This window comes from Eschscholzia californica, unplaced genomic scaffold (assembly GCF_041429995.1).
Source record: "Eschscholzia californica isolate CP2 unplaced genomic scaffold, dmEscCali1.0.p SCAF_6, whole genome shotgun sequence".
Lineage (NCBI taxonomy): Eukaryota > Viridiplantae > Streptophyta > Magnoliopsida > Ranunculales > Papaveraceae > Eschscholzia > Eschscholzia californica.
In genome coordinates this window covers 29,415,628-29,435,584 of record NW_028238483.1, presented here as the reverse complement: position 1 = coordinate 29,435,584, position 19,957 = coordinate 29,415,628, and the positions used below count along the sequence as shown (strand labels likewise).

The following is a 19,957-nucleotide window of genomic DNA, read 5'->3' as shown; positions in this document are numbered from 1 at the left end:
CCTATACCATACATTGATCCCCCTTTCATCCTTTCAAAGCTTTGTACCAATAACAATTGGAATTTCATAGTGTTTCTACTTGCCATCTCAGTCCATAGTAATACCTCTCGCGCATATCTTCTCTGACAAACAAAGATACCATTCAAGTTCTGTAACACTTCTGCTCCAAGAAAATGCTTCATTCTTCTTATATCATACATGTCAAACTCTGTCATCATTGAATTTTGAATTCTTTACAATGTTCAAAGCACTTCTGTCAAAAATTAAATCATTTACATTGAGATTTTTTATCAAAATTTTACTTCCTATGGATTTGGTGGACAAAGTTTGCTCATTGTCACACTGGAACTTTTCTCAAAGCCTTCATGCATAAATAAGCATAAATTTTCATATACCATGCCTTTGGTGTTTGTTTGAGGCAATATAGAGCTTTCTTCAATTTGTAAACCCTTCCTTTTCCCCCTCCCTTAATAAACTTTTCAGGTTCTTGCACAAATATTTTCTCCTTGAGCTCATCATAAAAAAAATGCACTATTCACGTCAAGCTGAAAACTTTCCTATCCATATTGTGTTATTTTGTCAAGTATTAGTGGAACGGTGTCAAGTCTTGCAAGTGATGCATATGCTTAGTATAATCCACTTCATAGCATTGTGCATAACCCCTAGGTACCAATTCCCTCTTGTACATCTGAAATCTCCCATTTTCGTTAAGTTTGGTCCTGAAAACCCACTTCACTCCCAATAGACTTAATACCTTTAATTAGGCGGATCCATCAACTCCGAGTCTAGTTCGTCTCTATAGCTTCAATGTCTTTCTATTCAGAAAGTCCTTCTCCCGCTTCATAATCTTCCATCCAGAATGATTCTCTTTTGATTATCTTTCCCTTCAACTGCAACTTCTTGAGTGTTTATTTCATTTGGAAGTCTACTATTTGAACTGTTGTTGACTGAGACATTTTGAACATTTTCTTCCTCAATATGCTTTTAATTACTTTCTCTATCATCCTTTAAACATCTAATTTCAATTCTTCATCAGTAATTAAAAGCAACAAAAAAACTCTTTTTAGAGAGAGACAAAGGAGAGAGAAAAATACATTAAATTATTTTTTTTTTTTAAAGTTTGAAGGTCGCCGGCCAGAAAGTCGGTCGGTCGACGACTTTTGCCGGAGAAGGCGATGAGATGGCAGAGAGAGGTGATGAGATGGAGGAGAGAGAACTGATGACTAGTTAACGGTGCAATAACGGAATCTTAAAAAGTAGGTCATCGGGGTATTTTTGATAAAGTATGGGACTAGGCAGGAAACCGGTCACAAAGTTGGGGCTATTCGGGATATAACCCTTAATTTTTGTGTATGTGAAATGGACCATCTCACTCATACAAGTTGCGCTCCTTTTCCTCCCGCCTCTCTCTCGTCTCTCGCCCTCCCTCTCTGAGTCTCGAGGACGTTCTCACGAAAAGACGAGTTCTCCGGCCATCCCATCCTGAGTATTTCCTTCTGTCTGACTCGCCGGTCGTCTCGCCGGTCGTCTCTCTCTGACTCGCCGGTTGTTTCTCTATCTCTCTTTTGACATACTTGGGGTGTTTATAGCAGAAACATGGAAATTTAATGTCTTCAAGCAGTTCGGTTGCTGAAACAATCTGGAAAAACATTCAATCTACTCGTTCAGGTTTACTTCTGATTTCACCTCTTTAACTACTACTTATTCTAGTTTCTTCATTTTTCTAATGAATCATGTGTATGTTTAAAATCCCATACTTATCCTCTTCTTGTTATTCAATAAATGATAAACAAATCAAATGGACTAAAACAGTGACAGACGAGCATCTTTCAATGTCAGTAATTCCTTTCTTCCCCAATTTCAATTGACTTAACTAAAATAATATTTGGAAAGATCTAGATTTTGATGATACTTGTTCCAGTTTGCATTTCTTGTTTGGGAAGAATTTTGAGCGAGCAACTAAGATAGTTGATCAAAGAGGTGTCAAGAGAATTTGTGGACAACCCAGTGGACGTTGTGTTTTTCAGGTGAATTATTTATTTTTGAGGCACTTGTTTTCTCATTTTGATTGATTAGGGTTTGGGTTTCTGTTAAAATGATGTTTTTTTTTGTTATTCATGGTTTTTGGTATATCAGGTTCTGGGAGAATCAAAGAGGAAAGAAGAGTATTTTTGCTTTCCTGAACACTATTGTGCTTGTTACTCATTCTTTTATGACATTGTAAACAGAGGAGAACAGATTTGTGTAAGTTTGTGCCCTAATATAACCTTCATATTGTAAGAGGTGTTATCTATCTACGCTCGGTTTTCTTACACATTGTTGTTGTTATCTTTTTTGTCTTTTCATATTCTTCCAGTGTAAGCACCAATTAGCTGCGCGACTCGCTGTATCAGTTGGAGCATGTGTGGAAGTCAGTGTGGATGATGATCAATTAGCATTACTTATGTCCAATCTTTGACAAATTCACTGTGAAATCGGAGTTTGAACTTTAAATTTGAACAGGTATTACGTAGCCAAAACCGTTTTTTGAGCGTTTTTATGCATCTCAAGAGAAAAACACTTTTTTTTTTTGTCTAGGCAGATTGTACTCGGGAGATTCATGACTCGTGGTTGCGTTAATCGGTAACTGTGAAAATCAGATCTAGAGGCCTCATATTTTGTAGTTCATCTGCTCCACGAAAAGAACAAACTAATACTTAGAAAAAAAAAATTTATGACATGTTTCTGATTGTTATTTCATATTTCTTGGGCTCACTTACATCTGATATTGACCGATTATGTGAGATTTAATATTTTAAAGGGCAATCTGTGGGTGAAGCCTTAGTGTTATACTTTCTCTATGGTCTAGAGTCAGACTTTATATGTAAGCAGCCGTACATGCACATTGTGTACTTTCAAATCTACTTTAATTATTTATACAATTCATAGCCCGTGGAATCCTTTTGGTGTAAGAGTGCATTTGAAATGAATATCCGAAGTACAGATTATATGCCAAGTACTGTTCTGTCCCATATTTTATGGTGTTCAATTTTTCTACTGCACCCGAAAGTAAAATTAATAATGAAGGTTTGCTTTATGAACCCACAGATGAAGTACGTGAAGCCCCTCAAATTGTTCCATGAGTTGGTGAAGACAAATGTATTGGGACAGGGCCGTGTGCTAGGATTAGATGTTGGGAACAAATATGTCGGTTTGGCTGTTTCAGATCCTCGAAATAAAATTGCATCACCGCTAAGGTAGATATATTCTGCATTTTATGTCAATCAGTCTTTGTTCAAAGTTAGCAATGTAATTCACTGCATTGTGTGTGTCTCTAATCTTTGAGCAAAGTTGTTGCTTTGAGAATTCCATGAAATTGTCTTTAATATTGTACTGTCTTCAACTAGTATTTGAGAAAAAAATTACCTAGAATAGAAGATACATCGAGGGTCGAAAATCAACACAACTAAGTTGAGTGATACAGAAGATACTTCAATTGACTAATGGAACTCCCCGTGGAGCATGACTCACTGATTTCGAAGCACAATTTATGTTTGTCGTTCGAGTTTAGTCGTGTTTTGTGTACTTTCAGACGGTATTGTTTTGTCTTATGAGTCTGTTCCCTGAAAGTTAAACTCCGTTATATGTGGTGATGTTGCAGTGTGCTACTCCGTAAGAAGTCGAATATTGATTTAATGGCCAAAGATTTTCAAACATTGGTAAGTTCATTATTCCTGTGTTATTCTGCTTTATTTGTTACAATGTTTTAAAAAAAACTTTCAAGGTGGACGTGCGGGGCAAGGCGGTTATTTTTTAGTTGTTGGGCAACACAAAAATATTAATATTTTGTTTATTAAACACTTGGGACTTTATTTGACGGTAGTAAAGTATAAAAACTATCCCATGTTGTTACATAGTTGATAACATTTTCCTTCAAAAAAGAAATAGTTTAGGCCTTCTATGCAACGAGGGCGTACGCCTAGAGGTGCCGCCTCGCCTTGTGAGAGCAAACCGCCTTGAGGCGTAAAAACATATTTTAAAACATTGATATGTGATTTTCTTCTACACTTAACATCAGAGAAGAAATAATCCAAATAAATACCTTAGAACGACACAATTTTCTGATGCATATTCGGGTGTTCCTCATTAATCCACTTTCTTCACCTTTCAAGTTTTTGTTCTTTACTTGGTGTTTTTGTGCAGATCTCAGAACTTTCTCTGGGGGGTTTTGTCCTTGGCTGCTGTTATGAAAGAAACCGGTCTACTGTAGATGTGCGTATCCATTTAATGAATCTGCAATTGAATTCTCAATTTACTTTTTAAAAAAATCGTAACTTTTTTTTCTTATTGTTTTTCTGTTAGGCTGTCCATGTGAGGGTCTTTGCTGAAAATCTACGAAAAACGGCAAAACTTCAGGATGTGAAATATACATACTGGGATGAACGATTTACATCAAAGGTCAGTCCTCATAAATTGTTAGGAACAATCGACATCTCAACACCGTAACCCATAGTTAGTATGTACCTAGTGTTAGAGAGTACCTCTCCAAGTCAAAATCTCATTTTGCACTAAAATCTATATAGTAAATTGCCTACATAATAAGTTCCTTACTGTTTATGTCAGTGTTATCTGTTACAATAAACGTCGGATTAATTAATTATAGTTCTAACGATTGTTGTCAGTGTGTTGAATCATTGTTGAAGCCTTTGAATCTGCACCCAGTAGAGAGCAAAACTATCATCGATAAATTTGCTGCAGTCGGGATACTACAGGTAGTAATCATATGCTTGTCTCTGGTGTTTCCGAGTTTCATTTCAAGCTCCGGATTATACAAAAACTATGTTCATCTAGCTTTGGCCATTTCCTAGTTTAAATTTGGCAACTTCATACCCATTTGTTTAGATGATTTAACTCTATGTTTTAATTTTGTGACAGGATTACCTTGATTACATGAACAGGAACTCCGAGTTGAATAAATCGTTGTAACATTTGGTGTCCGAGAGATGAATAAGATCAGGTGTTGTATGGGACATTTCCTGCATTTACTAGGGGATTTGGCAGAAGAACTCCAACACATTACTGCGGCGAAAGAGTTGTACAAGAAAATGCAAAACATAGAGAGACAAGTGTGGACTGGTTTCGTGAAGGGATAGAGTTCATTTTTGTACTGATGGTTTCAAACTTATTGTTGTTAGATTTTTTTGTTTACTTTTCTGTTTTGGGAGGTCGAAAGTGTGCCTTTTAACTTCAATTCTGCTGGGATATTTGGACCAATATTTATTGTTAAAATATTGGCTTGACCTTCAGTTGATCAATATGTCTTGGCTTGTTTTGTTCGTCTGTTTTCTCTACATATTGTACAATGATTTGATAGAAGATCGTATCCATCTACGATCAAGAGTCTGCTTGCTTTAGGGCAGTAAAGACTAGACAAGCAACACTAATTTTATCGAACGAGGAACCCAATTTCAACAATTGGGTCTCCGAGATGAGCACTTAGAAAAGTTGGACAATGACTAACCAGATTCGAGATAAGAACTTGGAAATGTTGGACAATCACTAACCCAATTTAGGTAGTGTTTGTTTTGAATGCTTGATTTAGATTGACTTTGGTATATATCGAGAAAAACACAAACACCACTTTAGCCGTATTTATGTCTAACTCTTCTCTTCTTCATTATTGCACACATAATCATTCGAATATTTGTTGCGGAGTCGATAAATTTTAGGTCCCCGGTGAATCATAACAAATATGGTGCATAAATCAAATGGATTCTTTTTTTTTTAGGTTGAAATATCAAATGGATTCCACTCTCTAAAGAACTATATCCCCTGCGGCAAAGATATTTTTCCTCTCATATTCTTTTCTTCCTTCCAATAATACCCTCTCTTTTTTTATCTCTCTCTAGTTTTTATCTATCTCTAAAGAAATAACGAAGTAGTAGTATAAAACAAGTGAAGAAGAAATCAAAGGGGGAGGGAGGAAGAAGAAAAACGGAAGACCTCGAAACAGATAAAATGAGGGTTTGAATTCGATCTCCATCTGCTACAAAAAAATGGAGTCCATTCCTACTACTATAGTTACCGAGAGATTAGAGCTTGCGAAATTCTGTAGCTCTAGGGATTGGTCAAAAGCAATTCGTATCCTCGATTCTCTTCTCTCTCGATCCTGCGTCATACAAGACCTCTGGTTAATCTCCTTTCTCTCTCTCTCTCTCTCTCTATACATTAATAAACTTTTTCTGATTTCTTCTTTTTTGTACCTGAAAATGAATTGGTTGTTTTTGTAGCAACCGAGCATTTTGCTATAGCCAATTAGAGTTGCATAAACATGTAATCAAGGACTGTGATAAGGCCCTTCAGCTCGATCCAACTATACTTCAACCTTACATTCTCAAAGGTATCCATCCCTCTTCTCTCTATCTCAACTTCAACCTACTTTATCATGTGATTTCCCCCCCTTGTAGTAGTATGTTTCTGTCTACTCAAATCAATTTGTCAATTTTTTGTTTGTTTTATCTTTATAGTAATTGTGTTAAATCAGTAAGAACTTTTAGCTCATTCTGCCCTCAGCTTAGTTGTAAAATCGGTTTTATTATCTAGGTCGTGCTTTGTCTGCTTTGGGAAGAAAAGAGGAGAGTGTACTAGTTTGGGAGCAAGGTTTTGGTTATTCTGTTAGTCAATCGACAGATTTTAAGCAATTGCTAGAGCTGGAAGAGCTACTCTCTGGCTCAAAAAGAAATGCAACGTCTGTTTCTGAAATCCAATCGAAGGGATCCTGCAGTCCACCTCAGTCTTCATGTGTTTCAGAGTCTGAAACTCTGTGCAAATCAAGGGGAACTCCTGAAATCAGGGATGGATCAACTAATAAATCTGCAACATGCAACAAACCCAACGGAACATCCGATGCACCCATGAAGTCAAGCGGTACACCTGAAACATGCAGAACAACTAATGGCACATCTTTAACTCCGAGCAAGCAAGTTTGTGCATCTGAAAAATGCAACGACTCTAATAGCACATCCGGGAGCATGACAATTGATACATCTAAAAGATACGGAGAATCCAAGGATGCCACGTCTGAAACTCAAAGCGAGTCAAGTGGAGGGTCTAAAACAATCAGGAAACTAATGATTTCACCTGATAAAAATAGAATTGATTCAGTAAAGAAGTGTGTAAAAGTTTTTCCTACAGGTGGTACAAAGACTGTGTCCATAAGCTTGGATATCCGATTGTCAAGAGGAATTGCCCAGGTAACATTTTGTTGTAAGATTATATTTTGTATTGTTAGGCAGATCGGACACATTTGCTCGTGATGTTCTTATGTATTCAGTGTTTATGACGAATAAGAAAATTAATTTCTAAACAGTAAAATTTGCACTTCTTTGGCAACAAGACCTTATAGGAAGGGGTTATGCTTCTTTCTCTAGCATACCTCTCTTATCACTATTGTGATGCCAAATTGCTAATACTCAATGGTTGAAAAACAAATGTGAACTTTGGGTGATTTGCTTTGTTAAGGCGAAACAAGGCCTTGAACCAGCCCAAAACTAACCCTCATTTAACGCTTGTAACCTAATTGGTATGTTACACTGTAAGATTCTTTATTGTTTAGTTTATTGGTTTCAATAGCTTTATGACGTTAATGCAATGAACACATAGGAAAAGAAGCAAGAATCAACAACTTAGTTGAGAAAGAAACAACATAATAAAGTCCGCTAAGTTTTTTTTTTTTTCTGAAAATTTGAATGAATAAAAGTCCACTAAGTCATTGTTGAATTGACAAATACGGTGAGCCTTGATGAAGCTTATGCCTTGGCTGTCTTGTTAGACATTGCCAACACATGTGAGTAACAATATGATCAATATCGCAAATTATTCATATCTACATTTCCTTTAAGTTTTCATGAACTGAGAGATTATAATAGGAGTAGTACAATTATACATTTTACACCTTTATTGATTAAGAAAAATGTCTGTTTGGGTATTATAACTAAGTTCTAATTAGATAGCTATTTCTAACATCAATTCACTTAAAATTATACTCACATGGCGAGAATGCATCACTTGTATCACCACTACTATGCAGTAAACCTTTCTAAATGTAATACAGACCTGCGTGTTACCTATATTAGTTCATTCCATGTGCACTGATCTCCTTTAAAAAAGCTTGATTATTTTGCAGGTGAATGAGGGGAAATATGCTCAAGCTGTTTCTCTCTTTGATCAGGTTAGAGCGATGAAAACTCCACTTGACTTTTTTGCTGTTGTTCTATATATTTTCCTTCTTGTTGGATGGTCTTCAAAGTAACCATTTTCAGGCTGATTATGCCTTTCGGTAATTTTCCTGCTTCATAATCTTTTAACTTGATTTTCTTCTGACTATAGATATTGAAAGAAAATCCTACTTACCCCGAGGCACTAATTGGACGAGGAACAGCATATGCATTCCTGCGAGAACTTGATGTTGCTATTGCTGACTTCAGTAAGGTATACATATCTCTAAGTTAGCTTCTTTGCGAACATAATGGCTTATGTTTGTATTTTAATGTTTATAACTATTCTTAGGCCATAAAAGTGAACCCATCTGCCGTAGAGGCTTGGAAAAGGCGGGGGCAGGCTCGAGCAGCTTTAGGAGAATCTGTGGAGGTAAGACTTCTTCTTAAATTCACTTGAATAAGTGTGTATGATGATACATATAGGCTGCTATGAAAGTTTCTACCGTATTTTTGCATTTGATGCATATTGTTTTTGCTTGTGAAATTATAGTTCCTCATAAATTTAATAAATATCAAATGCAGTATTCTCACTTTTTGGTTCCATTAGTTCAAGGGAAATGCGTTTGTGACCCTCGTTTAATGAACAGTGGTAGGAGGTCGGTCTATTAGTCATTCATCATCCTTGCCGATCCTTTTCCAGCCCCTACTTGATATTTGTTACTAATCCAATTAAGAGATAATATTCGCGGTCACTCAAAATTTATTTTGATTTGAAGTCACGGACACTAGAGTATTAAATGATGGAAAAGATTAATCTAGAATTACCTATAACTAAATACTTAGATTTTTGACATATGGTGCATCACTTGGTCTCCATGTATACGTAGTTACTGATCATTATCTTACTGATAGAGATGACTAGCAACAAGCCAACAACTATTGAAGGTATATTGGAGACGTCAAAAGTAGGATTCGAAGGCCCAAATTCTAATTTGGCATGACCTAGATGAATGACCCACTTAAGACCTTGAATAATGTTGGCCTCATCCACATGGGTCTTTGTAGAAATTCTTATCGTTTCTAAGTATTAATTAGGATGGTCAAGTGTCTTTAATGTGCTCAATGTCTTTTATGATGTCTTTTTAGTCCTAACAGTTTAAATTTTAAAGGTCCAGAAGTAAATGTAGTATGGGATGCCAAGGGCTAGTTATGGCTATATATAGGTCATGTTTCTGCTGTTTAAGGGGACAAAGAGAAGAACTTCAGCAGCTCTCAAGCTATCTATATTTGTTGATGCAAATATATTTTTCTAGGTGTGATGCCTAAGGGCTCTAGGAGTAATTCCTAGCTTATACTAGTGTGATACTAGTGGTTATCTATCTTATAATACTATAATTTTCTTTTTCAATTCCCTTTCCCCTTCTTGTCCTACGTCACTTACCTTTTATAAATGGTTGCTCAATTGATGTTCCAGGCCATTGAGGACTTGAGCAAGGCGTTAGAATACGAACCGAACTCCCTGGATATCTTACAAGAGCGAGGTAAGCCAATAAGAGCCAGCTAGCTTGCACTATGATCCATGACTTGATGTTTATAACTATTGTTTATCCTTCGAAGTCATGCATCTCATTTTCTGGAAAGTTGACTACTATTACTACAATATAAATGTTTTTCATTAGTACCGGTTCGTCATTAGTATGTTATCTTGTTGACTACATCATGAATATATGTACGTTGAAAGTATGTACGACAAGCAACAATGATCATATCTTACATTAAGACTGAAACATGCAGGAATTGTCAATTACAAATTCAAGGATTATAATGCTGCTGTGGAAGATCTTTCTTCATGTGTGATGATGGATAAGAATAATAGTTCTGCATACTCATACCTAGTGAGTTCTGAAGATTTTAGTTTTCCTGCCTAGTACTCACAGCACTTTATATAGACTCTCACCTTTTTATTTGTACTTAATATCATTACCACTATTTATTTTACATGATTTTCCCCTATAGGGTATGGCATTGGCTGCTATTGGTGAATATAAAAAGGCTGAAGAAGCCCATACAAAATCAATAAAAGTTGATAAAGGTTTCCTTGAAGGATGGTTCCATCTAGCCCAGGTATAAATATACACTGCCTAGTGTACCTTCTCTAATCTAGAGTGCTAGTACTTTGTACTTTCTAGTGATTGTCATAATTGAAAGTTTCCTTCTAATATTATTTTCTCCCTTCTCTTTAATGTCTTTATTCGTGGCACATCATAACTAAGAGCTATGTTACACTATCTTCAGGTTAACATACATAGATACCTTTTCACATAAAACAGTCTTGTATAGTCCACATATGGTAATTTTTCAGCACGTGGCTACATTATCTAAGTGCCGTCAGTGTTGCGACTAAGTTTACATGTTTTCTACGCCTTCTTATGCCATTTAACATTTTGTACCAATACTTTTTTTCAGCACATGGCTAAATTGTCCTAGTCTAGTAAAAGGCATTAGATGTAGTTAGTCCATACTTGCACTTTCAAATTAAATTCACTAATGAAACAAAAGGTTGTTTTTCATTTTTTTTTTTACTTTATCGTTCTTTATACACCACTGACACACCAGCATTGATCAATTTTGTTTAACAGTTTTACCAAGATTTGGCGAATCCCGGGAAGGCTTTTGAATGTCTTCAACAAGTTCTACAAATTGACGGAAGGTGGTGTTGCCTGGGTACCTAATGCTCTTATGTTTTTCATTTAGACTGATTCTGTTAAGCTGTATTACAATCCCAGACCCAAACTTGGTTTCACTTTTGTCTTAATTGGAAGACGCTCACAAGTAGTGAAGTCTAATAAAAAGCTTCGATGAAATATCATGTAGGTTTGCCAAAGCTTATCACTTACGTGGGTTACTGTACCACGGAATGGGAGAGCACAGGTTAGTAACAATTTTTCTTAGCGAGCTATAGCCTTCGTATGCCAGATTCTATATATGTTCGCTTTCTAAGATTTATTTACTGATTTAGCATCAGCATCATCCAGGGAGTAATAGCCTAGTGATAATATGTATAACTGTTAGATCACATTCTTTACATTGGAACCATGAGAAAAATTAGTGTCGTCATGGGTTTGCTAAAACTTGTATTCACATCGACCAAATGGTGCACTTATGAATTTTTGTTATCAGCCTATTTTATAATTTCCTTTCTCCTTGAGCTGTAATTTATTTTTAGTTCAATTTTGTACCACAAATATGATCAATACTTGCTCTTTTGGTGCATATTAGAGTAAAAAGTTGACATGCAAGTTAATCCAACAATGAAGAAACCAAACATTAAGCTTTTCAGAAAGAGCTCACCTTAGATCAATTTCCACTTACCCAGGTTGTTTCTAATAAAAAATGTTGGAAAAGAGTGGACATTAGCCTTCACAGGCTGAGCCCCTCATTTACCTTGTTGACATGGACTTTAACAATATCGTGCAAGATATGCACTTGAACGTAAAAACTAAGTGGTACTGTAAAAGCATTCTAAAACTCAAATTTTAAAATCGCTACAACAAGGATACTCTATATTCTAGCAACACATCATGGTGAACATAGTCGTTGTTGAGTCACGTGACATTTACACGATGGGACAGTTTATAAAATTTTTGTTTCTTTCTAAGTAGTACATTTGCAGTTATTATCTATCTTCACTGAGCATTTTAAGTCGACTCTTCTTTTTCTTTCTCTTGTGTGATGTTGCTTATTTGTCCTATGTATTGCATATTCCTGTTCATGTATGTTCTTTCTGTTAATTTTTTGGAGTGATTGTTGCAGGAATGCCATTAAGGACTTGTCTACGGGCCTAAGTATTGAAAGCTCCAACATTGAGTGCCTATACTTGCGTGCTTCCTGCTATCATGCTATTGCTGAATATGGAGATGCGGTACTTCTTAGTCTCTTTTAGAATCGTTGTTAAAAACCTCTTGAACGTTCTTAAGTTGGCATAAATGCGGACAGGTCAAGGACTACAATACCGTGTTGGATTTGGAGCTGGATTCTGTGGAAAAGTTTGTGCTGCAATGTTTGGCTTTTTACCAGGTTTGTAAACAGATTATAATTCAAGATAAATGTGGTTTCTACTTTCTACTCATATCAGGAATTTCCCATTCTTTTGCTATAACTGATTTGAAGGTGAACTTTACAATTCATTTTCTTTTGTATATGCAACTGTGTGCAGAAAGAACTTGCTCTGTATACTGCTTCTAAAATCAATAATGAGTTCTGCTGGTTTGATATTGATGGCGATATTGATCCCCTGTTTAAGGTAATTCATAGAAACCTATATTCATGTCTTGAATGGTATTTCTGGCATTTGTCAATCCTGTTTTGGATTGCTGGTTGGCAGTTAGCTTCCTTCTTCAGATGTAATAAAACTGAACAAGTACTACATGCCCCAAATGGAAAAGCTCAGCTTCCTGTCACTCTGGAATTATACGTTTGTAATTTTACCGCCTTGAGCAGTGCACTTAAATAGTAAATTGACCTTTTTTTCCTTAGTTGATTACTATTTTCAATGGTTAGGTGTAAAGTGATCCTTCTGATGACCTCAATTTGCACTTGAAAACAATTTATTACTGATGCATGAACTTTCTGGTTGGAAAAAGTTTGGCTGATAACCTGGCTATTTGTGTTAATGTTGCTGTTACATTTCCGCTTGCCACAAAGTTTATTGAATGTTTGGTTTTTATATTTTATTGTTGTCACCTCATTATAGGAGTACTGGTGCAAAAGGCTGCACCCAAAAAACGTGTGTGAAAGGGTTTATAGGCAACCAAGATTGCGTGTTTCTTCTAAAAGAGGTAAACTAAGGAAGCAGGACATTGTTATTACAAAGCCAAAGATTACCCTTCTAAGAGCCGCAGACTCCCTTGGGAAGAAGATCCAGTATAATTGTCCAGGATTCTTACCTAATAAACGTCAGGTAAACTGAACATATCTCGTGCGAGCATCACTTTATTTTATTATATATGGTGCGACGCCCATATGCGTTCTGATGTATCCACGATTTTTTAATTGGAAATGGTACATTTTAATTCCTCAAGCTTGAAGGCAAACAGTACAAACAATCAGGAAAAAGGAAACAAGGTTGCACGATAAAACTTTCCACTAACACAAGTTTGAGATTTTTAAGTTTTGTCAACCATTCTAAATTTTTTTTTAAGTGAAATGTATTTTTGGGAAGTGAGCTCTTACCTCTTAAGCAACCTTTTTTTATAGTTTTTGTGGAAGTCTAGAGTCTAGACCGAAAATTTTGTGGAGCTTAGCTACAAAGCAACAACGGTTTGAAACATCTAAAACTTTTGGCTGAAGTATCAAAAATGGATTGTCATGTCAATGCCTCTAGTATTGAGAAAAATATATTCTCCAGAAAACCAAATATTGGGTATTTGATCTTCTCCACAAGAGCCCTTCAAAGAGTATGTCAGAATTGAATAGCTTTTCTTGACGCCATCTAGAAGCGTAGAAATTGTAAATGAAGTAAAATATTCGGTTCTTTTAGATGTTCTTTATTTCTTGTCTTCTGTTGCCTTCCAAACCTTACTTGAGGATATGGTGTGTAGCATCGAATGGCAGGATTAGCTGCTATTGAGATTGCTCAAAAGGTTTCAAAGGCTTGGCGTGCTTTGCGGACAGAGATGAAGCTTTCAAGTAAAAGCCCAGCAAAAGATAGTAAGAAACCCAGGAGAAGAGAAAGAAATCATGTACTTAGTCAGAACAGAGGTGGTGCTTGTTGTAGTACCAGTTCACCGGAAGCATCAACTTCACATGGAAGTAGTGAAGAGAAATCTTCACGGTGGCGTTCTATGATCTCTTGGCAAGATGTCTATTCATTGGCTGTCAAATGGAGACAGATTTCTGAACCATGTGACCCAGTCGTCTGGGTTAACAAGCTCAGGCATGCTTTTGTTTCATACTCTTCACCACACCTACTATTTACCATTTTACCATGACAAAACTGTGTTTCCTTGTTATCGTCCTATACTTGTGTTGTTGGTTTTGGTAACCTACTATTTACCATGAAAAATTTGTCGAGTTCGTATGGTTTAACTAGCCAACAGTTTATCCAATAGCACTCACTAAGGATCCAAGACATAGGGACTGAAAGAAAAACTTACTAAGGCACCAAGCAGAACCTTTCTGTCTAAGCAATATAATGTTTTCACCTGTTTATCATCGTTTTATGGTTGCAGGCATTAGTTAGTATAATAGTTTATAGAAGTGTTTCTCTAGTTGTTGCCATTGATCTTATAGAATTGTCATATTTTCTGTTTGGGTATTAACTATACTATAGTGGGAGTAGCATCGCCCTTGTTTACCTGAATTTGAATGTCCATTCACTGTGAGGATCAGGAGTAAGCACTAAACTCTTTCACAAAATACAAGCGCATCTGTAATATTTCGTAGTGCCATTTGGCCAACACCTACGTCAACTAGAATCTGACGTTATGTGCTTAGAATCTGAATTTGCATAAAAATATAAACTTTCTGAAAGTGGAAATAGGCATGTAGTTATGCTACAACATAAATTATTAAAAACCTTCTCCAGATTTTCTCTATAGCTGAATATTAAAGTTCTACATCCGTAGTCATATGCTGCATTTATATCTGAAGTACTTTATTATTCATAAACTTTCTTGGTTATGCTAAGGTTTGCTCTGAAAAACTGAAGCAATTTTAATTAATTTGTTTTTTTAAATAATTATTTTGGGTAAGCAGTGAAGAGTTCAATTCTGGATTTGGGTCACATACGCCATTGATTCTTGGGCAGGCCAAAGTTGTCCGATATTTCCCCAACTATCAAAGGTAATATAAAATTCTAATCTGAGCCTGCAGCAAAAGTGCTTCAAATCCTAATTACTTGTTGAAATTTGCAGGTTGTTAAACTTTACTAAGATTGTCATGAAAGATAAGATGTATGTGAATAGTACTGGAGACAATTTAATTGATCTATCAGCCCATGGGAGATTACAAAATGTGAGCAATATAAGTACCTAATAACTAAAGGTTTCTATTAAGCCACATAGTGCTCTACTGCTCTGAACTAATAACTTTTCCTTACCATAGATCGATAACTTTTTGACTTGTTTGCTTTTTTTAATCAAAACCCAGTTTAAGGTCTGCTTAACAATCAAATGACTAATCTAGCATGTACCTTGTACAGTTGTCGAAGGCCAAGTCCTGCTCTGATCTTTATAATGTCGTCGGTGAAGACTTCTGGTTAGGGACATGGTGTGAGAGTACAGCATTTGAGGGGTAATCCTGTCATACTGATCAAATAGCTAATTTTCTGTTGAATTATTATATCTGCTGCAAAAAAATGTAGAACCTCGTCTGATTGTAACGATGTCTTCTCTGATGTTTCGAGTCGTCTGACAGTCAGAACGGTTTTGCTCATTTCAGGAAGCTTCTCGAGGGGACAAGAGTCACTCTACAGAATATGTACAGTATACCTTTGCTCTTGAAATGAATGGCTTTCAATTGATTTTTTGTTTGCCAGTTCAAATTTAATAGTAGAAACTTAACAGGGGCCAAAAAGGGTTTGATTTTGCAATTAGAACACCTTGTACACCTTCCAGATGGGATGATTATGATGAAGAAATGACAATTGCATGGGAAGTATGTACTTAGATCTCAAAGTTGAACATCCTGAGTTAAATTATTCAGTTTTAACATGATTTAAAGTAATATCTTCATGCTTTGTGAGGTTGCAACAAAGTAGAGCTGAAACCCTTGTTCAAATCCAAAACAGATTGCTGAAAGCTTGATTTTGAAAAGAAGAGACCCATTCAACTAATTTGACTCTTACTTTCGCAGGACTTATGTAGTGCCTATTGTGGTGAAATTTATGGTTCATCTGATTTGAGTACGCTCGAGAATGTGCAGGACGCAATTCTAAGGATGACTTATTACTGGTATAATGAGGATATGGGTTCTGCAGAACTAATTTACACTTCAGAGTGTTGTTCAAAATATATAATGAGATTTACTAATTGTAATATGTTATTTTGCAGGTACAACTTCATGCCTTTGTCGAGAGGAACTGCAGCAGTTGGTTATGTAGTTTTGCTTGGACTGTTTCTCGCAGCGAACATGGAGATAACTGAGAGCATTCCAGAAGGTGTCCAGGTGGATTGGGAAGCAATTCTCACTTCTGACCCCAACACGTTTATAGATTCTATCAAAAGTTGGTTGAGTCCATCTCTCAAAACTTCGACAACTTGGAAAGGTTTTCCTGATGTAGCTTCAACTCTTCCAACTACTGGATCAGTTATTGCTGCTCTGAGCTCTTATGAAGAATGATGGACTTTTTCTTGAACCGACTCCTCCAAAGAGGTAAACTACATTTAAACTCTCTCAAGTTATGGGTCAGTAGATGTGTAGTCTGACTCGGGAGTTCTCTAGCAACTCATTTGCACCCCGAGCCTGAGGCGAGATTGGTGAACTTGGCTCGAGTTCACCTTTTTCTTTCCCTTAGTTAAAGTTCTTAAAGAGGAGAGGGAAAAATGTGATTACTGAGCTCTCTCAACTGACGCTCGGAAGCTCTTGGGAAGGCCGCGTTTTTATTGTCAAGCCATTCACACCCATTTGACGCTCGGAAGCTCTTGGGGAGGCCAGCCAAGCTGGACTGTATTTTGACCCCATTCTCCCTCACACGACTCTGGTAGAGCCTACCCAAGCAGGGACAGCATATGGACCCCAACTTCTTAGTTCAATGAAGCATGATTACTAGTTTTGTAGATTTTCATCTGCAACTTTTTGAAAGTGATTCTAACTTGCCCAATTTCTTTGCTGCAGAGGATTGAAGGGAAAATACATAGAAATATTTATGGAGGCGGTAGAGCCAGTCAGCCATTACTAGTGCAGGCAAAGACTAAAAGATTAGAAAGCATGACCCTCATACACACTATCCATTCTCCATAGACATGTGATATTTGATAATACATAACAATGATTATTAGAGTTGATGTTTTTCCTTAAAAAAGTATAGCAACCTTTATTTGCATACTAGAGTGCGTTTTTTCTTTATTTTTTATTTAATAGGAATTGGACCTTCCTTAGACATATATATGCATTGAAAGTAACTCATTGTTATCAAAGCTTGCTCCAACCTTAAGGGATCTCGTCCCATGGAGAACCCGGCGATCATATCAACCATACAAGAACGTGCCAAGATAATTATTCATAAACACACAAAGAAGACAATATAGCAGCACAGACATTAGTGTCTTGTGTTTTTAATAACGATGTTGAGGATAACCCCATCTTTCAGTGTGGATCCTATTCTCCTTATCGCATTCCATACAAGAGTTTCGTAGTCAACAACCTTTGGTTAGAATGGTTATCAAGCTGGTTTCCACTTACTGATGAAGAAACAATAAAAGCTGGATTTTTTTTTGTTTAGTGCAATGAAGAAACAATAAAACCTGTACAAATTAGTCTGACCCTAACTTTATCATAGAAATATGACCACTTTATTAACAAGTGAGTCTCTATACTGAAAAAAAAAACATATGGGAAAAAACAAAAGGCTACTCCCTACTGGAAGATTTTGCCTGCATGAATAACCATGACAACAGAGTAATGGATACCCATATATAGGTTTCCTTCTGATCCAAAGGATTCTGACTTTCCGAGTACAAGATTTAGAAGTGAAACAACACAATTCAAGTTCCATACTAGTTTTGTTCATGTTAACTGGTAAAAAGATAAACAAATTCTGCCAAACCGAGATCAGATCATACAACTTCCTATTATAAGTTTAGATACAGATAGAACTACCCACTAAAATTGAACAAATATTTACTCTTTCGCTGGAATCTTATTTGGGGTCTTCGAGTAATCAATTAATGGAGTTCTGCTCTCAACGTCACTCCTGCGGTTGATATCGCTGCCCTGAAATGTGACCTTAGATGTTCGATATTGACTACCAAAGGCAGTGCCGAAGCCCCAACCAAGACCCATGCCAACTCCACAACCTCCACCTTCAAGATCAAATAATCAAATAATACCCAAACCAAAATTAGAACTAGCATATCTTACTAATGCTCGTGCTACAAATGAAGCGACATGCGAAATCAGAACTAGCATATCTTACTAATTTACCTGCTCCAATACCCAAAATATTCAGTGGCATTCCTGGACAACAAAAACATCACCATTTAGCGACATACAAAATCTTGTCATTAACAATCTGAAGTATAAAGTAAGTCGGGATCAGTAACGGATGTGCATCAGCTACTCAGCTAGCTGCTATAATGGGTTCAGGGATTATTAGCACAATCTGATCTCTTATTCATATAAGAAGCAAAATCTCATAATTTCTGTCTGTGCCTTATCGTTTTGCCCTCTTTTTTTTTTCTATATAATGACAATGGAACATAAAATATGAACTTGTGGCACCTGGACAAAACAAAATTAGCGACAAGCATGTGCAAAACTCCAGCTTATCGTAAGTGCATTTGTAACAATGTTGTGATCTAGCCATGCCTAGGTAAGATGGAGACAATGATTTTATCGAAAGACATGAAGTTCAATTCGGTTGGCGATAAACCAACCCACATTATCATTAGTAGATAGTATCTTGTTAAGTAAAGTTCAAAATACATCGAAGCGAGATATGTAAGAATATCAGCCTTGCTATACTCTTTAAGTTACTACCACTATTCTTAAAAGTCAATTAGTGATTAGAGAAACTAATTGAAACCCGAAATCAATCAAATAAACTTAATAATATTAGTGAAAGAGCAAATGTTCAGATTGTAATGTATGATTGATGAGGGGAATACCTCCAAATCCCCATCCAATACCAAAACCACAACCAACGCCGAAACCTGCAATTTGAGAACACAAATTGGGAATTAAACCAACAGAGAAACAATTTTATTTTTCAAGGGCTAGTTAAATCAGGGAAAGAGAACAAACAACATACCAAATCCCACGCCAGTACCATTAAAGTTTGTGATCACCATGTTTATCACAGCAAAATATGACTACTTAACTGACATGAAAAGAAAGCAAATTAGGGTTTTTTTTTGTAGACAAACTTAGGGCAAAATAAATCATAGAGGAAGAAGTTGTAGCATTCAAATTTAAGAAAAATTATGGTGAGTTTACGAGAGAAAAATGAAAAGAGAGTATCTGGATAAGATGTGAATTCCTGGTTAATTAAGATCTCAATGCTGATTTTGCCTCTCTATCTATCTTATCATGAAATTCATAACATCTAGTATAATTTAAGTACCATCACATCTTTATCGAAACGGAACAAGTCTAGAGAGAGATAGAGAGACTCACACACAGAATTAAGATGAATCGCCAAATTGAGTATTTGCGTTTTGTTTGGGGAAGTAGGAAATTTACACTCTACTACCAATTCTTTCTCTCATCCGTACTTGTATTTTTGTATGACAAGTGCTTTAGGGATATACAAATACTCGGGGAAATACTTCCCCAAATATTTGAGACAGTGGTGGTGGCAGCCGGAGTGGGTGGTAAGAGACGAAGAAAAAGATGGCTTGTATATGTGACATACACTCTCGTCAATGACACTCGTGGCATTTTCAAGGACACTTGTGGGAGTAGCATTTTTTGACATCTTATGGTATTTCTAAGTTTAGGTGACTTTTTTCTTTTTAAATGTATTTTAGGTGAATTTTTGTGGTTTTTTTCGGAGGTTGTCTACGGGCTCATATTGTTAAATAGGCCACAACCAATCCGAT

The 19,957-nt window shown here is 36.3% G+C and overlaps 3 protein-coding genes across 10 annotated transcripts; 2 read left to right on the top strand and 1 right to left on the bottom strand.

The window, feature by feature from the left end:
- Nucleotides 1–1,359: 1,359 nt before the first annotated feature.
- LOC147533309 (uncharacterized) lies at nucleotides 1,360–5,315 on the top strand. Of its 4 annotated transcripts, XM_086648834.1 has the most exons (8): nucleotides 2,434–2,502; nucleotides 2,582–2,622; nucleotides 3,088–3,236; nucleotides 3,641–3,698; nucleotides 4,183–4,251; nucleotides 4,342–4,437; nucleotides 4,662–4,751; nucleotides 4,915–5,315. In XM_086648834.1, exons 3-8 carry the CDS (start codon nucleotides 3,088–3,090, stop codon nucleotides 4,963–4,965), a joined length of 513 nt encoding a protein of 170 aa, XP_086504960.1. In that variant the 5' UTR covers nucleotides 2,434–2,502; nucleotides 2,582–2,622; the 3' UTR covers nucleotides 4,966–5,315. The 4 variants fall into 4 exon arrangements, 3 of the variants coding, with proteins under 3 accessions (XP_086504961.1, XP_086504959.1, XP_086504960.1); XR_015227836.1 differs by lacking the exons at nucleotides 3,641–3,698; nucleotides 4,183–4,251; nucleotides 4,342–4,437; nucleotides 4,662–4,751; nucleotides 4,915–5,315 and adding exons at nucleotides 1,360–1,668; nucleotides 1,813–1,834; nucleotides 1,922–2,027; nucleotides 2,137–2,244 and having other exon boundaries at nucleotides 2,357–2,502; nucleotides 3,088–3,176; XM_086648833.1 differs by lacking the exon at nucleotides 2,582–2,622 and having other exon boundaries at nucleotides 2,361–2,502.
- Nucleotides 5,316–5,952: 637 nt separating this feature from the next.
- Nucleotides 5,953–17,300, top strand: SRFR1 (Tetratricopeptide repeat (TPR)-like superfamily protein). 2 transcript variants are annotated; one of them, XM_086646109.1, is made up of 24 exons: nucleotides 5,953–6,169; nucleotides 6,270–6,379; nucleotides 6,583–7,232; nucleotides 8,165–8,209; nucleotides 8,368–8,469; nucleotides 8,548–8,628; nucleotides 9,673–9,739; nucleotides 9,993–10,093; nucleotides 10,215–10,322; nucleotides 10,838–10,908; nucleotides 11,073–11,129; nucleotides 12,012–12,120; nucleotides 12,195–12,275; nucleotides 12,415–12,501; nucleotides 12,952–13,158; nucleotides 13,799–14,133; nucleotides 14,955–15,041; nucleotides 15,113–15,212; nucleotides 15,400–15,491; nucleotides 15,639–15,677; nucleotides 15,764–15,854; nucleotides 16,053–16,150; nucleotides 16,250–16,571; nucleotides 17,034–17,300. In XM_086646109.1, the coding sequence occupies exons 1-23, from the start codon at nucleotides 6,036–6,038 to the stop codon at nucleotides 16,536–16,538; spliced, it is 3,141 nt and encodes a 1,046-aa protein (XP_086502235.1). In that variant the 5' UTR covers nucleotides 5,953–6,035; the 3' UTR covers nucleotides 16,539–16,571; nucleotides 17,034–17,300. The 2 variants fall into 2 exon arrangements, with proteins under 2 accessions (XP_086502235.1, XP_086502234.1); XM_086646108.1 differs by having other exon boundaries at nucleotides 16,053–16,571.
- Nucleotides 17,301–17,880: 580 nt separating this feature from the next.
- LOC147533307 (glycine-rich protein) lies at nucleotides 17,881–19,794 on the bottom strand. 4 transcript variants are annotated; one of them, XM_086646112.1, is made up of 6 exons: nucleotides 19,460–19,770; nucleotides 19,353–19,417; nucleotides 19,168–19,236; nucleotides 19,025–19,069; nucleotides 18,342–18,374; nucleotides 17,881–18,220 (listed from the first exon to the last, which is right to left on the bottom strand). In XM_086646112.1, exons 3-6 carry the CDS (start codon nucleotides 19,205–19,207, stop codon nucleotides 18,039–18,041), a joined length of 300 nt encoding a protein of 99 aa, XP_086502238.1. In that variant the 5' UTR covers nucleotides 19,208–19,236; nucleotides 19,353–19,417; nucleotides 19,460–19,770; the 3' UTR covers nucleotides 17,881–18,038. The 4 variants fall into 4 exon arrangements, with proteins under 4 accessions (XP_086502238.1, XP_086502237.1, XP_086502239.1 ...); XM_086646111.1 differs by having other exon boundaries at nucleotides 19,353–19,431; nucleotides 19,480–19,609; XM_086646113.1 differs by lacking the exon at nucleotides 19,353–19,417 and having other exon boundaries at nucleotides 19,535–19,794.
- Between the last annotated feature and the right edge of the window lie 163 nt (nucleotides 19,795–19,957).

Excerpts from the sequence above, each read along its gene's own strand:
- LOC147533309 (XM_086648833.1), top strand. The coding sequence starts at position 3,088 with ATGAAGTACGTGAAGCCCCTCAAATTGTTCCATGAGTTGGTGAAGACA. Across the intron at positions 3,237-3,640 it reads AAAATTGCATCACCGCTAAG|TGTGCTACTCCGTAAGAAGT; the intron begins GTAGATATATTC and ends GTGATGTTGCAG. Across the intron at positions 4,752-4,914 it reads CTGCAGTCGGGATACTACAG|GATTACCTTGATTACATGAA; the intron begins GTAGTAATCATA and ends ATTTTGTGACAG.
- SRFR1 (XM_086646108.1), top strand. The coding sequence starts at position 6,036 with ATGGAGTCCATTCCTACTACTATAGTTACCGAGAGATTAGAGCTTGCG. Across the intron at positions 6,380-6,582 it reads TCAACCTTACATTCTCAAAG|GTCGTGCTTTGTCTGCTTTG; the intron begins GTATCCATCCCT and ends TTTATTATCTAG. Across the intron at positions 11,130-12,011 it reads CACGGAATGGGAGAGCACAG|GAATGCCATTAAGGACTTGT; the intron begins GTTAGTAACAAT and ends TGATTGTTGCAG.
- LOC147533307 (XM_086646113.1), bottom strand. The coding sequence starts at position 19,207 with ATGGTGATCACAAACTTTAATGGTACTGGCGTGGGATTTG. Across the intron at positions 18,375-19,024 it reads TATTGGATGGGGATTTGGAG|GAATGCCACTGAATATTTTG; the intron begins GTATTCCCCTCA and ends TTTGTTGTCCAG. Across the intron at positions 18,221-18,341 it reads TATTTTGGGTATTGGAGCAG|GTGGAGGTTGTGGAGTTGGC; the intron begins GTAAATTAGTAA and ends TTGATCTTGAAG.